At 41.2% G+C, this 18200-nt stretch overlaps 1 protein-coding gene across 6 annotated transcripts in view; it reads left to right on the top strand.

Annotated features, from left to right (window-relative positions):
* Nucleotides 1-18200, top strand: part of CSMD3 (CUB and Sushi multiple domains 3) — a 1342864-nt gene that overhangs the window by 226122 nt on the left and 1098542 nt on the right. For all 6 annotated transcript variants that reach the window (XM_056522623.1, XM_056522621.1, XM_056522626.1 and 3 more), the window contains exon 3: nt 715-827. In XM_056522623.1, the coding sequence (XP_056378598.1) occupies nt 715-827 (113 nt within the window). The remainder of the gene's footprint in view (nt 1-714; nt 828-18200) is intronic.

Genomic DNA, 18200 nt, shown 5'->3' with positions numbered 1-18200 from the left:
GGCTTGTCCATGAGTCATGGACAAGTGATAACTCATGAACACTGTGAGCTAATGAAAAGCGGTATTTTTATAATAAACATAGTAGGGGGATGAGAAAAGACAAGAGAAACGGTGCTCTGATAGTGCAGTAGGTTTAAAAATGTAGATAGAGGAAATTGAGAAATGCCGCTTACCTTGCGGGGTTGTGCTGTCGGCAGGCGCAACTCTGTTTAGTGCTTCAAAAAGTTGAGGCACGGTCCGGGAGCTGCCGGTCGTCGGTACCGCAGGCAGCGGTCAAGAACGTAGCAGCAGGTGGTGCGGGAGATCTGACGAATAGAGAAATCCCCTCTCGAAAAATGTTGTCCAGCCTGCCAAGATCATTATGAAAACCTGTTTACCTTTATACCACCCGCACTTCGGCAAATAAAAACAGTTTCCACAATTCCACTGCCTACGTCCATTTCTTCTACCTCCTGGTGCAGCGCCGCTCCTGCAAGCCGGACCTTTGGAACAACCCTCGCCAGGGACTCCCGCACCACCTCCTGCTATAATAAACATTGGTGATAGAGGCATTTTTTCTGTGGGATCTGATAGATAAACTTTAAGGAAAAATGAAAGAAAACACATCCTAGATTTTTTTTTATATATAATTGTAATGTCTTAAATAAAAACCTACTAATTTACACAAGATTGTTTTATAACAATGGGGTTTCATGTGTATTCTCTATTTTTCAGGCTAACAGGATTTCACCTGCCTTCACCTGTAACAAGTACGGGATCTGTATTTTCATTACGTTTGACCAGTGACTTTGCAGTCAGTGCACATGGTTTCAAAATATACTATGAAGGTAAGAAATACTTTTTTTAAAATTTTAAACATTAATTCATTCAAACAAAATAAGGAAAATACTGTGATTAAAAAAAATATATTAAGATTGTATTGTGACAAATTATGTTTTGCTTAAAATTAGACATGAACAACCGAGCTCAGCAAACCCGTTCTCGCTCAGAACTTTGGGGTGACATCGGCTCACCGAGCTTTTGAACTTTGCCAGGCTCATGTGAGTATGGCGGTAAGGCTATGTTCACATGGGGGAAATCTACATGCGGACATTCTCCTGACAGCGGAGCTCCGGCAAAACATGCTGGTGCTAGGACCGCTCGGAAATATGCCTCCTCATAGACTCCAATGCATTTCTGTGCAGAGTCTGCAGAAAGAATAGATATTTTTATTCTTTCTGCGGACATCGGAATTTGAATTTCCGCACTAGAATTTTCAAGCGCTGAAATTCTACTATGTGAACAGCGCAATAGAATCCAGTTGAAATCAATGGGACTCTGCTGCTGCAGAATCTCCCTGTGGAATTCCAATGTGGAATTCCGCACAGCAATTTCATCGGAATTGTAGTAGCAGGGATGAGGAACACATGCAGTTCTGGCGCCTGAATAAATGGAAGAATGTAGCCCAGCGTACCTTGCAGCTAAATCACATGACTCCAGGTTATCCAATCATTGCTTGCATGTATGTAACATACAGATCCCAGGCGAATCAGGAGACAGCATAGGGATAGGTTTAAGAGACTGATAAAATTAGCTTTGCAAAGCATTGAACAGTGACCTCCTGTCATCTGCATGAGTGTCCAGTGGGTGCACTAGAAATCCCAGCAGTCTGACTAAAGAATGAGCCCACAAAAGCTATCACATTAGCTATCACATTACAATATGGGAAACTATGTTAAAGCACTTAGAATATAGTTCTACAATGTCTCTGCAAAGGTGTCTAATTTTTAAGATCAGTATAACAGAGCCGTTACCTTGACATCTAATAGTTACCAGTTTAACGGAGATAGTTAAAGGGGTACTCCGCCCCTGGCATCTTATCCCCTATCCAAAGGATAGGGGATAAGATGTTAGATCGCCGTGGTCCCGCTGCTGGGGACCCCGGGGATGGCCGCTGCGGCACCCGGCCATCATTACTGCACAGAGTGAGTTCACTCTGTGCGTAATGACGGGTGATACAGGGGCCGGAGCAGCGTGACGTCATGGCTCCGCCACTCATGACATCACGGCCCGTCCCCTTAATGCAAGTCTATGGCAGGGGCGTGATGACCGCCACGCCCCCTTCCCATAGACTTGTATTGAAAGGGGCAGGCCATGACGTCACGAGGGCCGAAGCCGTGACATAACGATGCTCCGGCCCCTGTATTGCCCGTCATTACATGCAGAGCGATCTCGCTCTGCACAGTAATGATGGCCGGGTGCTGCAGCGGCGATCCCCGGGGTCCCCAGCAGCGGGACCCCGGCGATCTGACATCTTATGCCTTATCCTTTGGATAGGGGATAAGATGTCTAGGGGCGGAGTACCCCTTTAAAAGTGACAATGATTCTTCTGATCTCTATTCTACCATGGAAAGGCTGCAGGGCTTTTTCTTAACCTGTATGTGTCTCTACTTTTCACTGTGTAGTATCATACTATATATTCTATTTAGATTACGCAATATGGGATTGGTGCTGTTTCAACCACTACAATCCTCAGATATGGATGGAATGTAGATCACTGCAGTACCAGGCTGAGCCACACTCAAACAGAGGTGTCCTTAAATGGGCACTGTAAACCAATAGGTTTTGCAATTGCTTACATTAGAACATTTTCAGTATTTCACACTGAAAAAGCCAGTCAAACAACTGCCCCCCCCTGCCTGCTTGGACACATACTAGACCAGCTGTGTCCATGCATCATCACCTATGTCATGGACACACTTCCTTGATTGACAGCTGTGAGCGCAGGGCTCAGAGCTGGAGGAAAAATCCTCCCACTGTCAGCTTGTGTCCCGCTACTGTCATTGAGGACAAGCTGGGAGTTGTAGTTTTGCTAATGCTAGGGGAGATGTGAGCAGAGAGCACACTGAGGGTGGGGGCGGAGACCTGCACAGTGAGGCCACACCCCTCCCTTTGAGAGGAATTCAGACTAGTGAGCTAAATTTAAAGTGTAATAAAAAATAAAGGTGCTAGACACATAAAAAATAGATGTACAGGGTTAGGATTAGGTACAGAGTGATGTATTTAAAAAAAAAATGTTGGGTATGACGGGTACGCTTTAAGCTTTATTCATGGCACAATATATCCCAGCATGTGTGTTACAAGATAACTAGCTTAGACGATGCTTAGCTGATTTTAAGTCTGCTGATGATTTTGTTAGCATGTCAGGTTATTGTGTTAAATTTGAGAACATTTTATTATATTGTAGTGTTTTTAATCTATTGTATTGAGTTTTATTAGAAACTGGGATCTTTAAAGGGGTATTCTGGGGTGTCTCACCGTAGAGGGTCCAACTGGTACAGGATCCAACTCACTGGTCCTCGGATTGTTCTGTCCTACCCCCCTATCGAGACCAGCGGGAGTGACAGGCTGCTCAGCCAATCACCAGTTGAGCCAGAGCACTCCAAAGATGGATTTAGAAAAATCAGGGCAAAAACTGGCAAAATGCTTTAAAAATTGTTAAAAAGTACAGGTTTTCATAGTGATTTGCACAATTGCGGTACAATAAAAATAATTTTGCTACGATGTTGGGAAAATCAAAATTACACACACAGATATATATAACAAAAAAATATTGCAGCGTCCAGAACTCCTTGATGCAAGTCCTTATTAGATTTATTTCCACCTTTTTATTGGACTTCTTTGAGTGCTGCCTCATCACTGCTGTTCTATATATATATATATATCAGTTCCTGTCCTCTGTGGAGCTCAGAATCTAACTTCAGCTATCAGTATGTTTTTGGAGTGTGGCATTTGAACCTAAGAACAGTTCTGTAAGGCAACAGTGCTTACCACTGAGCCACTGTGCTGCCCTTATCCAACAGAAATAGCAGGGGTATACAGATTTGGCTGAAGAGGGGTCTGGGAGCTAGCAGGAGAGGAAGTGCTAGGGTAAGGTGTCATCCTGTAGTTGACAGGAAGTCAGACCCAGAACTGACATCCTATTTTGATTGTTATGCACTGGAAGATTTGTCAGGCTGATGATCACATGAACTCATAATACTGAGACACATTGATGAAACTGTGCTGGAATGAAACAAATTGTGCTGTAGGACTAGTCATACTGTTTATGATATAGGCCAAAAATAAAATGGGAAAGGAAAATTGTTCCCCTTTGGTTTGGAAGAACTGATGGGCAAGACCAACACCTTACCTTACTTATCTAGAAAAAGTTAACACCACTAAACAAAGGGCCAAATATACTTTAAAGATATTGGGGGAAATTTATCAAAACCTGTCCAGAGGAAAAGTTGCCCAGATTCCCATAGCAACCAATCAGCTTGCTTCTTTCATTTTTAACAATCAAAATGAAAGAAGCAATCTGATTGGTTGCTATGAGCAACTGGGCTACTTTTCCTTTTCACAGGTTTAGATAAACCTCCCTAATTGTGTATTACAAACAAGTTTCCAGTATGGATGATCAGAAACAAACATTATGTTGCAGCCTTGGCATTCTAGTTCATTCCAGCATCACCTTGCCTCTTTACCATATATGTTTTGTGCAATCATGGAGAACAAGGACTGGGAGGACTAAAATGGTCATTAAAGGGATTTAAACTTATAACCCATCCATAGGATAGTTGATGAGTGTTTGGTTGGTGGGGGTATTATGGCACTATGCTCCTGATGCCCTCCTGGGTCTTGTTTATTTCAGTTCTTAGTCGCTCTATCACTTGACCCCAAGGACAATCTAAGTCTGCAGAGGCGATGTAAGTTAATGTGGTACATTACCACCACAGCTGAAGATAGGTTGTGGAGTGATGGAGAGATCCGGCACTAAAGTGATGGGAAAGTCTGCAGGGGATCCGGAACATGTTGAGGGAACACATGAGACAAAGGAAAATGTGATAAAGAGATGTAACATGAGATAATGTCATCACTACACTGAAATACATAACCAAAGGGTCTCTGGGGGACCAGGAACATGTGGTGTAGGCAGAAGCATTTTAGAAATTGAATATCAAAAATGTCTTACTTCCCCATTTTGCTAAAAGTTGGACAATCTCTTGAATCATTTATAAAACACATTTAAGGAACATGGGATATCAGAACATTATAAAGTAGTTGGTATATTGAATATTGAAAGTTCTCCTCATTCAAAAGCCTTTACGACATAAATCCTGAATGACTTCTAACCTTCTTTATCACACTCATTCCCAGCTGGATTGTATGACACACACACTTTCTTCCCCGAAGCATTAGACATGCATGTTGTCTTGTTCTAATAATGTTTCCCTGAAACAACATGTTTTTTTATGGCCAGAACTTCAAGAAGCTGACAGCATTTGCTGACCTTTATAAAGCCGGTGACTTCATCTGTTGGGTATAGAAATTGATTTTTTATTGTTTGTGGTATGTAAAGACAAAATAAAGACTTTGTAGTGTTTTATAATACAATGTAATGTCTCCACATTTATGAAGAATACTTGAACATTTAAAAAAAAAGTGGTAATAAGAATTTTAGGGGTTCAATTGCTTGTTTATTGCGAGTAGGTGTTTGGGTGTTTAAGGGAGGGGCTAGAGAATATTGGACATTCACCAAAATAGCAACCTATTTCTTTTTTTTTTGTTCTACACATTACATAGAACCATACTGAGTATGGTGAGTTGGGTGTATGGTGAGTACAAGACGTTGAAGACGTTGTGTGCCGTCACTATGTTATTTGCTTCATATTATTTTTATATATGGATTTACAGTCAGATGGGCGTGGTCTTAATTTTTTTAAATATGGGAATGAATATCAGGTAATGGGCGGGATTATACAGTCAGATGGCGAGTATGTCATATGCACACTTCTAATGTAAAGCATTCTCCCTGATTTTTGCTCCAATTAATAAAATTAGGTTAATGTCCATCTGATGATCAATAAACTGTGTGGAATCAGGGAGGTGTGGAATCGGGCACGCTAAACTTTTTAATTAGATTAAAATCAGATTTTTGTCGGGTTGGCATTATTGCTATATTATGTTACTTGGTTATTTGAGTGAAGGGTTTAGCATAGTGGGCCATGCTGAGTCCTCGTGAGTGACATCCACTGTTAGTTAATGATTCTCTACTCTGGCTCATAGATGGTGGTCTCAAGTGGAACAACTCCTGTATGGCATCTATATGCACTATTATGGAAAGGGGTGGTCACCTTAAGAAAACCACTTTAGAGGTACATTCACACGGGCAGGATCTTCTGCGAATTTCCTGCTATGTGTTTTTGTCAGGGGAAAATCCACAGCAAACTTTGCCCTAATCTGTTTTGGATTTATCGCTCAAAAAAATCTCTCCATGTGAATGCACCCTAAAGGTTCCTGGGTCAGAAAAGTACTCAGTCCAGATACATATAGTATGGTTTCTGCATAAACCGTAAGACCTAGAAACTGTCACCTCTATCATGTTCCATACACCCCATGCACTTACCCCTGGAGTTTGTTTCATATAATCATTAGTCGTTTTCTTTGGAGGTTGTTTGCATTTGGATATGGAGAATACACAAGCAGCGGTTTAACAGTTTTTTAGGATTCATTGACATTTCACACATTTTAAGAAATAGAGTTACATTTGTTTTGTGAGGCACTTAATGTTCAGTTCTTCAAAATCTCTAAGAAAAGCCATTTGCCTCACCAGTGACTCCAGCAAACTAAAATTGATTTTTCCTCTAGTGCATTAAGTAATAGATATATCATTAAGCAAACTTTAATTAAAAGACAACTAATCCTTTTAAGTTTGAACTTTCTTTTTTTTTTTCTTTTCTTTTTTTTATTAAAGGGGCATTCACTTTTAAAGGTATTCGGCCCTTATGTTCATATAATGTATTTTTCACCCTATAAGACGCACCGGTGTATAAGACGCACCCAATTTTAAAGGTGGAAAATCTAGAAAAAAATGATTCTGAACCCAACAGTGATCTTCAACCTGCGGACCTCCAGATGTTGGAAAGCTACAACTCCCAGCAAGCCCGGACAGCGGTTGGCTGCCCGGGCATGCTGGGAGTTGTAGTTTTGCAACATCTGGAGGTCCGCAGGTTTAAGACGACTGGTATAGGAGGTAATACTCACGTGTCACCACCGCTCCGGACCCGTCACCGCTCATCACCGCTCGTCACCGCTGCCCTGGATGTCGCTCCATCGCTGTCGCCGCATCCTTGTGGTGTCCCCGACGCTTAAGACGTCTTCTTCCCCGGGATCGGCGCTCTCCGTTGCCGTCATCACGTCGCCATCATCACGTCGCTACGCACACCGCTCCTATTGGATGATGGGACGGCGTGCGCGACAACGTGATGACGTCGAAGGAGAGCGCCGGCCATACACACACTGAGGAAGCAGATAAGGTCCCTCCAGGTGTCCTGTAAGCTGTTCGGGGTCACCACGGCGTTCCCAAACAGCCCGACTGAGCAGCCGGTTAATGTGTCACTTTCCCTTCAGATGCGGCGGTCAGCTTTAATCGCAGCGTCTGAAGGGTTAATACAGGGCATTACCACGATCGGTGATGTCCTGTATTAGCCGCGGATCCCGGCCGTTGATGGCCGCAGGGACCGCCGTGATAGTTTTGTATTCGCCATATAAGACGCACCAACTTTTCCCCCCCAACTCATTAATGTCAATGACAATTGTGTATTTCTTCATTTTCCACACAGCAGTGCTATGAGGAAATTTAACATTTTCTAAAGGTGTGATTATAAAAAAAAACAACAAAAAATAACAATCAATGTAATCTCTAATAAAAGTCTACAGAGGGGATGGCACCTCTTAGTTTAGGGTATTGGGGAATGGACTTTTTCTGGTTTGTGACGATAGGGGGGGGGGGGTTGGAGTTTGGGTCCTGCTGTCACTTTTCTATAGCATTAAAGAGTACCTGTCATCAAACCATATTTTCTAAACTATCTCAGATTATATTCCCTATTTACTCCTAACACTCTTCCTGCCCTTAAAAAAAATCTGAGCTTTGAAAAAGCTGTGTATCATACCTTTCCTGTTGCCCACATTGTGTGAGCTCCCGGCAGGAAAAAAAAGTGGGCGTTCCCCAGCAGTCGCAACGTCACTGAAGCCTGTGAGAGCTGTGCCTCTCCATACCCCACATGCACTTTCTGAGTTTGGTCTCCTGCCAAGCCAGGAGGAGACCAAACTAATTGTTTGACTTGCAGCAGGGAACAGAAAAGAGCCACCCTGTGGCTGTTTTTTCAATCTCATCTAAAACATATAAAGGTTGTGAATTTTAACAACAAGTAAATAGCAAAGTGTCTTACAATTACATAAGGAACAATGAATGTATTAAAAGTTTAGTTTGGTGACAGGTACTCTTTGAATTTATTATAAAAATGACACAAATGCAAGATCATTCACTACGATTTTTTGGCTTTCAATATCAAGAAAATCTTGTCTTAAATTGAATTTCTTAAAGGGGTACTCTGGTGGAATACTATTTTTTTTTTGTTCTGTTTTAAATCAACTGGTGCCAGAAAGTTAAACAGATTTGTAAATTACTTCTATTAAAAAATCTTAATCCTTCCAGTATTTATTAGCTTCTGAATACTACAGAGGAAATTCTTTTTCTTTTTGAAACACAGTGCTCTCTGCTGACATCATGACCACAGGGCTCTCTGCTGACATATCTGTCCATTTTAGGAACTGTCCAGAGCAGCATATGTTTTCTATGGGAATATTCTCCTACTCTGGACAGTTCTTAAAATGGACAGATATGTCAGCAGAGAGCACTGTGCTTGTGATGTCAGCAGAGTGCACTGTGTTCCAAAAAGAAAATAATTTCTCCGTAGTATTCAGCAGCTAATAAGTACTGGAAGGATTAAGATTTTTTAATAGAAGTCATTTACAAATCTGTTTAACTTTCTGGCACCAGTTGATTAAAAAAAAAAAGTTTTCCACCGGAGTACCCCTTTAACCCCTTCCCGCTATATGACGTATGCATACGTCACGTATGCATATGTTACGCGCTGACCCCGCATCATATCGCGTCGGTCCCGGTGGCTATCAATGGCAGGGGACCGTGGCTAATACTGGACATCACCGATCGTGGTGATGCCCGGTATTAACCCTTCAGACGCGGCATTCAAAGTTATTTGCCGCGTCTAAAGTGAAAGTAAACTTTGCCGGTTAACTCAGTGGAGCTGTTTGGCACCACCACAATGAAATTGCGGTGTCCTGAACAGCTTGCTGAACAGCTGGAGGGTCCCTACCTGCCTCCTCCCTGTCCGATTGCCGAATGACTGCTCCGTGCCTGAGATCCAGGCAGGAGCAGTCGAACGGCGATAACACTGATCAATGCCCGGCTATTGCCAGGCAGTGATCTGTGTAGAAGATCAGTGTGTGCAGTGTTATAGCCCCTTATGGGAGCTATAACACTGCCAAAAATGTGAAAATAAAGTGTTAATAAAGATCATTTAACCCCTTCCATAATAAAAGTCAGAATCACCCCCCTTTTCACAATAAAAAAATAAAACAATGTAAATAAAAATAAAAATATGGGGTATCGTCGCATGCGTAAATGTCTGAACTATAAAAATGTAATAGTAATTAAACCGCACGGTCTATAGTGTACAGGTAAAAAAAATTCAAAAATAGCATATTTTTGGTCACTTTTTATACCATAAAAAAGTGAATAAAAGCGATCAAAAAGTCTGATCAAAACAAAAATGATACCAAGAAAAATGTCAGATCATGGCACAAAAAAATGAGTCCTTATACTTCCCCATATGCGGCAAAGAAAAAAGCTATAGGGGTCAGAAGAGGACATTTTTAAATGTATACATTTTCCTGTATGTAGTTATGATTTTTTTTTCAAGAAGTACGACAAAATCAAACCTATATAAGTAGGGTATCATTTTAAAGGGGTATTCCAGGAAAAAAAATTTTTATATACATCAACTGGCTCCAGAAAGTTAAACAGATTTGTAAATTACTTCTATTAAAAAATCGTAATCCTTTCAGTACTTATGAGCTTCTGAAGTTAAGGTTGTTCTTTTCTGTCTAAGTCCTCTCTGATGACACCTGTCTCGGGAAACGCCCAGTTTAGAAGCAAATCCCCATAGCAAACCTCTTCTAAACTGAGCAAACACGAAAAATACCCTGCGTCATTAAGGGGTTAAGAAAAAAAAGCAAACAAACAAAAAAAATAAAAACTGCTTTCTCTGTTAATCAATTTTCTACAGTAATCTCCTTCACTTATACTGTAGGGTTGAACCATTCCTACTCCCGCAAAGGAAGAATGAGGAATACTCATAAAAATACATTTTGTCTTGTTTGCCTGATATAAGACAATTTTTTTTTTAAAGGAGAGTGGCTTACATTGTGTAAAATTTTTGTAAAAGTGTGCAACAAAAAAAAAAGTCTTTCAAGCAGCCTGAGACACTTTTAAAAATCTCAAACAATCTTAGTCTGAGTTTCCTAAGTGATCCTAAAATGTTGGCATGGTACAGAATTATTGTTCATCTGATGTCTTATTTTTAAAAGACCCAAAAAAATCTTGATGACTGATTCTAGTAAATCCTCCCGAAATTAGGTTTTGGAGAAATCTCTACTCTATTTATTTATCTATTTCCCAAATGTTTCCAAAGGTAAATGCTTTTAAACAAATATTGAGCCTACAGCTTCCTCCATTATATGTTCATAGATGAAGGTGTCATGTCAGTATTAAAGGAAAGCTAAATGGAACAAAATGCAGAGATATTTTTCATGAAAACCTGAATTATTTGGACTTTAGATAGGGCCGAAGGTTCTTTCAATAAAACTATGAACCTAAGCACACAGCCACGACAACACGAGAGTCACTTATGGACAACTCTGTGAATGTTCTTGAGTGGCCCAACCAAAGCCCTGACTTAGAACATCTTTGGAGAGACCTAAAAATGGCTTCCACCACTGGTCCCCATCAAGCCTGACAGAGATGGAGAAGATCTGCAGAGAAAAATGGGAGAAAATCCCTAAATCCAGGTATTTAAACCTTGTGGCGTCATCCTCAAGAAGACTGGAGGCTGTAATTGTGGCCAAAGGTGCTTTGGCTGTGTAAAGGGTCTGAATACTTATGTCAGTGTAATATTTTAGTTTTGCTATTGAGTGAAAAATCATGTTTTCATGCACTGTAAATAACTGGAAATAAAGCCTACAGTCACTACATTGTAACAACATAATCCTCATAAGGGTTCTATATTTATCAAGGGAAATGTATTTCATGAGATCTATGAAGTGGGTTATTTTCATTACAGAACACTGCTGAGCACAATTTTCCACACAAGCTGGTGCCTGGTGCTTTGACTGTTCACTCATAGGAATAACTGCAGGATACATTATATATATATATATGAATTAGCACAGCTATACTTCATGAGTAATGAGCTCATCGTACAGTAAAAGAGCTTTAAGGCTGGGTTCACACTTGGTTTTTGCAATACAGTTCCCGTATCAGGTTTTTGGATAAAAAACAGATTCCTCAAAACTGGACCAAACTGTATCAAAACATGTGTACAAATTTTAACCCATATACCGTTAATAACCGTATACGGTTTAAAAAATGATGGCGGGTTGCATTCGTTTTTTAAGAAAAAAAAACATAAATTTTTTAACTTTTCACTCTATTATGAATAAATGTTTTCTTGTTTGATAGAAATTCCAAGAAAAAATGTGTGCAAAGTCAAAAACCGTATGGTGCAAAACAGATGGAACCGTACGCACATATGGTTCTGTACGGTTCCCATTGACTCCCATGTTAAAAAAAAAATATGTATACGATTTCAATATGGTTTTTCATCCGGACCAAAAAACATAGTAGGCTACGGATTTGGGTACGGAAAAAAAATGGACAAAACCATACAAGATACAAAACGGACACAACTGGACGCATCATGATGTCGAACGGTTTTCAATGGAGAGACAATGCATACGGTTTTCAATAGGTTCCATACAGCTTTCAAATTGAAAAAGTATACGGGAACTATATTGCAAAAATGTGGTGTGAACCCAGCCTAAGATGGATTGTTTTCCAAATGTGCAGAATCGGCTACTACTACAGATAACACATGAAACCGAGTCTGGTTTATCAGAGGTTTAAAGGGCAATTAGTTATAGAATGCTATTAACCATTCAGATCAATGAGCATAACTAATAGGGCAGCAGGCATGGCAGCTCCAATGGGCCCCTGTATCTGAAGAGACAAACTGCAGTGTAAATGAATAAAATGAGGAACGTGAGCTATGACAGGAGAGATTATGGGATTTATATAGTGCCAATAAAAAAATTCTACTTTTGTTCGGCCAATGTACATGGATTTAATAAAAACTGATGCTAAAAATGATCATACATAGCTGAACTGATCACATAGTTGTCTGACAGCTGAAAAATCTGTATTTCTGTTGCAACCATTATTTAGTAGGAAACAACAATAATCACAGGCGAAAGCACTTAAAGGGGTACTCCAGTGGAATTTTTTTTTTTAATCAACTGGTGCCAGAAAGTTAAGCTGATTTGTAAATTAATTCTATTAAAAAATCTTAATCCTTCCAGTACTTATTAGCTGCTGTATACTACAGAGGATGTCCTTTCCTTTTTACATTTCTATTCTGTCTGACCACTGGGCTCTCTGCTGACTCCTCTGTCCGTGCCAGGAACTGTCCAGAGTAGGAGCAAATTCCCATAGCAAACCTCTCCTGCTCTGGATAGTTCCTGAAATGGACAGAGGTATCAGCAGAGAGCACAGTGGTCAGACAGAAACAAACTTCAAAAAGAAAAATAACTTAATGTGGAGCATACAGCATTCGAGAAGTACTGGAAGGATTAAGATATTTTTTTATAGAAATAATTTACAAATATGTTTAGCTTTCTGGCCCCAGAAAATGTTTTCCACTGGAGTACCCCTTTAAACACAAAAACAATGGGGCTCAACCTCTATATCAGAGTACATATCAGGGTGCAAAGCAGTATATCCCAATAGCCATATGCAAAACAAAATAGAAAAAAAGTGTATATACTAAAATGCAGTGCACACCTATCAATAACAACAACATTCTGTATAAAATATTAATCTTTATTAGCAAAGGATATACAAAAATATATGGATCCAAAAACACACAGTACAATTAAAAACAATAAAAATTGCTCTAACCAGAGCAACCTCCTGCAAAAACATGAGGGGAATATATAACTACTCTCAAGAGGGCACATGTATATAAATGGTAGGCAGATAATACTGCTCAGTCAGTCTAGAGCCCCCAACCTACTGTGTAAACCATACATGAGGAAGCGGCCTAACAGCAAGATGGCAGCCACAATGCAGTGCATAGGGTTTTATAGCCACAATATAGACCTATAAAACTCCCCTTTTATCTGGATAATGCAGGCCAATAAGAACTGAATATAATATACCGTATATCCCGGCATATAAGACGACTTTTTAACCCCGAATTTTCTTCTGAAAAGTCGGGGGTCGTCTTATATGCCGGGTATTGGGGTCCGGCATAGGAATACTTATGATTATCTTCCCGACTCCTGTGTGCGGCTGCAGGCGGGGGCCGGCCAGAGCATGTACAAACTAATAACTGTACAGTATACTTAAAAACCAGGGTGCCTCCAGCTGTTGTGAAACTACAACTCCCAGCATGCCCGGACCGGCAAAGGCTGTCCGGGCATGCTGGTAGTTGTAGTTTCACAACAGCTGGAGGCACACTGGTTTTTGGTATACATGAATTCATTTTTACATGCTCTGGCCGGCCCCCGCCTGCAGCCGCACACAGGAGCCGGGAAGATAATCATAAGTATTCCTATGCCGGGCATCCCTGTGTCCCGAAAAATCTTTTCGGAACATAAGGATGTCCGCGGGCCACTAACCATTCCCCGACCACCACACGTCTTCCTCCGGTCCTTCTGCGCTTCTCCACCTCTCTATGGTTGTATGTCCCGTGTATACAACCATAGAGGCGCAGGAGGACGAGATCGGGCCTGGTGAGTGACCGACGGCGCGTCATCTACAGTGTTCCGATCACCGCTCCTCCGGTCCCGGGACTGCTGCTATGGTACATAGTCCATAGCAGTAGATTGTGACCCTGGACAGGAGGAGCGATGATCGGAACACTGTGGGGGCAGTACACAGACATACAGCCTCCAGCCATACACTCTATATGGCTGGAAGTTGTATGTCTGTGGGGGGGACCTGCCTACTATTGTGTGGGGGGGAGCTGCCTACTATTGTGGGGGGGAGCTGCCGACTATTGTGGGGGGGGAGCTGCCTACTATTGTGGGGGGGGAGCTGCCGACTATTGTGAGGGGGAGCTGCCGACTATTGTGGGGGGGAGCTGCCTACTATTGTGGGGGGGAGCTGCCTACTATTGTGGGGGGGAGCTGCCTACTATTGTGGGGGGCAGCTGCCTACTATTGTGGGGGGCAGCTGCCTACTATTGTGGGGGGGGGGAGCTGCCGACTATTGTGGGGGGAAGCTGCCGACCTAATGTGGGGGATCTGCCTACTATTGTGGGGGAACTGCTGACCTAATGTGTGGGAGCTGCTGACCTAATGTGGGAGAGCTGCCTACTATTGTGGGGGAACATGTTGCGTACCTAATGTTGGGGAACTATACTGCCTACTTAATATGGGGGGTACTACAAGGTACTGTACATCGCGGTAGGGGGGTAGTCTTATACGGCAAGTATATCCCAAACTCTATATTTTAACTGTAAAAGTTGGGGGTCGTCTTATACGCCCAGTCGTATTATACGCCGGCATATACGGTATCTCAAGAGTTAAATGGGAATTCCGGGCAAAAACATTTTATCCCCTAACCGGGGATAGGGGATAAGATGTCTGATCGCGGGGGGCCCGCTGCTGAGACCCCCCCGCGATCTCCCTGCAGCACCCGCATTCTATGCGGGGACTGCGTCTCTTGTTTCGGAAACCTCCGGGTTTTCGGGACTGGGGACATCACGCCACGCCCCTCCAATCATGTCTATGGGACAATAGACATGAATGGAGGGGCGTTGCGTGACATCACGTCCCCAGTCCCGAAAACCCGGAGGTTTCCGCAACTGGAGATTCAGCACCCGCATAGAAGGTACTTTGGATAGGGGATAAAATAGTTTTGCCCGGAATACCCCTTTAATGTGGACTACAAAAACTGCCCACAGAAAAACATACTAAGATAAAAGTATTTATATAAGCGGTGTTAGATGGTGGCGGCCAGAAGTGCAATAGATTAGATTTGTTTTGTCAGCTATTAATTACCTTTTAAATGATGAGAAAATAAACGTGAAGTTTTATACATCCCTTTTTGTGTTTTTTGGCTATAATTTGATTGATACTGGGAGACCAACAATAATTCCTGGATAAAGGTATCCTTTCAGTGTATATATGCATAGGGTTTTATCAGCCTGTTAAACCCTCCCCTATGCTCTCTCCTGATTAGCCTGGGAGCTGTATGTCACATAATACAAGCAATGATTGGATAACCTGGGGTCATGTGATCTTGCTGCAAGCTATACTAGGCTTTACTGATGTCATCTCAGTGTTTCCAATACTTCCTCCAGTAATTTAGGCACCAAAACGCCATGTGTTCTCATCATTCTGCTTATTATCATTATTATTATTATTATATTGCCACTATCAGGCTCATGCAAGTCAAGCCTGGCCAAGTTTGAAAGTTCTGTGAGCTGAATTTACCCTACAGTTCTAGGAAAGACTGGGTTCCCCAGGCTTGGCCCGCTCATCTCTAATTACCTTGCATTCTTTTTTTAAAGAATATGTAAAACATTGCTGACCATAGCAACTCAAATATTTATACATTTTAGCAAGCTGCTTGCCTTTATTTTCCTGCCACCCAAAGAAATTTAAGACGTAAAAATAGGAACAGACAGTAATTCACCATATATTAGAGAGTAGGCGAACAAATTAGATTGAAGGGCACTTAGAAATTCTGCATGTGATGCATACTGGCAGAGAGATGTAGCCTAGAGTGACTGGAGGTCTCCAGAAGATGTATACAATTTCATCTGAAGTTTAAGGACACATCGGGAACTTCTTACAGAATGCCTAACCTTGTAAATCAGGGAAAATTCAGAAAAGACCTAATTCAATGGTTACCTGAGGAGAAAGTTGTTGCAGCAATGGTACTGTATATACATATATAACAAGCAGTGCAGCAATGGTACTATACATACATACATAACAAGCAGTGCAGCAATGGTACTATATATATATATATATATATATATATATATATATATATGCATAACAAGCAGTGCAGCAATGGTACTATACATACATACATAACAAGCAGTGCAGCAATGGTACTATACATACATACATAACAAGCAGTGCAGCAATGGTACTATACATACATACATAACAAGCAGTGCAGCAATGGTACTATACATACATAACAAGCAGTGCAGGAATGGTACTATATATATACATACATAACAAGCAGTGCAGCAATGGTACTATATATACATACATAACAAGCAGTGCAGCAATGGTACTATACATACATACATAACAAGCAGTGCAGCAATGGTACTATATATACATACATAACAAGCAGTGCAGCAATAGTACTATACATACATACATAACAAGCAGTGCAGTAATGGTACTATACATACATACATAACAAGCAATGCAGTAATGGTACTATACATACATACATAACAAGCAGTGCAGTAATGGTACTATACATACATACATAACAAGCAATGCAGCAATGGTACTATACATACAAACATAACAAGCAGTGCAGCAATGGTACTATACATACATACATACATACATACATAACAAGCAGTGCAGCAATGGTACTATACATACATACATAACAAGCAGTGCAGGAATGGTACTATATATATACATACATAACAAGCAGTGCAGCAATGGTACTATACATACATACATAACAAGCAGTGCAGCAATGGTACTATACATACATACATAACAAGCAATGCAGCAATGGTACTATACATACATAACAAGCAGTGCAGGAATGGTACTATATATATACATACATAACAAGCAATGCAGCAATGGTACTATACATACATACATAACAAGCAGTGCAGGAATGGTACTATATATATACATACATAACAAGCAGTGCAGGAATGGTACTATATATATACATACATAACAAGCAGTGCAGCAATGGTACTATACATACATACATAACAAGCAGTGCAGCAATGGTACTATACATACATACATAACAAGCAGTGCAGGAATGGTACTATATATATACATACATAACAAGCAGTGCAGCAATGGTACTATACATACATACATAACAAGCAGTGCAGCAATGGTACTATACATACAAACATAGCAAGCAGTGCAGCAATGGTACTATACATACATACATACATACATAACAAGCAGTGCAGCAATGGTACTATACATACATACATAACAAGCAGTGCAGCAATGGTACTATACATACATACATAACAAGCAGTGCAGCAATGGTACTATACATACATACATACATACATACATAACAAGCAGTGCAGCAATGGTACTATACATACATACATAACAAGCAGTGCAGCAATGGTACTATACATACATACATACATACATACATACATAACAAGCAGTGCAGCAATGGTACTATACATACATACATAACAAGCAGTGCAGCAATGGTACTATACATACATAACAAGCAGTGCAGCAATGGTACTATATATATACATGCATAACAATGCAGGGCACATATGTCCGTGTTTCACATATTGCTGTGACATGATGTAACTACCGTATTTTTCGCCATATAAGACGCTCCAGCATATCAGACGCATACAATTTTGGAGGAGGAAAATCTAGAAAAAAAAGATTCTGAATCAAATACAATGTAAAGTATAGGACAGTGATCTTCAACCTGCGGACCTCTAGGTGTTGCAAAACTACAACTCCCAGCATGCCAGGAGTTGTAGTTTTGCAACATCTGGAGGTCCGCAGGTTGAAGACCACTGGTATAGGAGATAATACTCATGTGTCCCCGCCACTCCGGACCGTCACCGCTCTTCACCGCTGCCCTGGATGTCGCCCTCCCCAGGGTGTCTCCGACACTCCGGAACGTCTCTGCTGCCCGGTATCCTCGCTCTCTGTCGCTGCCATCATGTCGCTATGCACGTCGCTACGCACGCCGCTCCTATTGGATGACAGGACGGCGTGCGTGACGACGTGATGACGACGAAGCAGAGCGCCGGCCA

This window comes from Hyla sarda, chromosome 5, assembly GCF_029499605.1.
Source record: "Hyla sarda isolate aHylSar1 chromosome 5, aHylSar1.hap1, whole genome shotgun sequence".
In the NCBI taxonomy this organism is placed as follows: domain Eukaryota; kingdom Metazoa; phylum Chordata; class Amphibia; order Anura; family Hylidae; genus Hyla; species Hyla sarda.
This window is presented reverse-complemented; position numbering and strand designations above follow the sequence as displayed.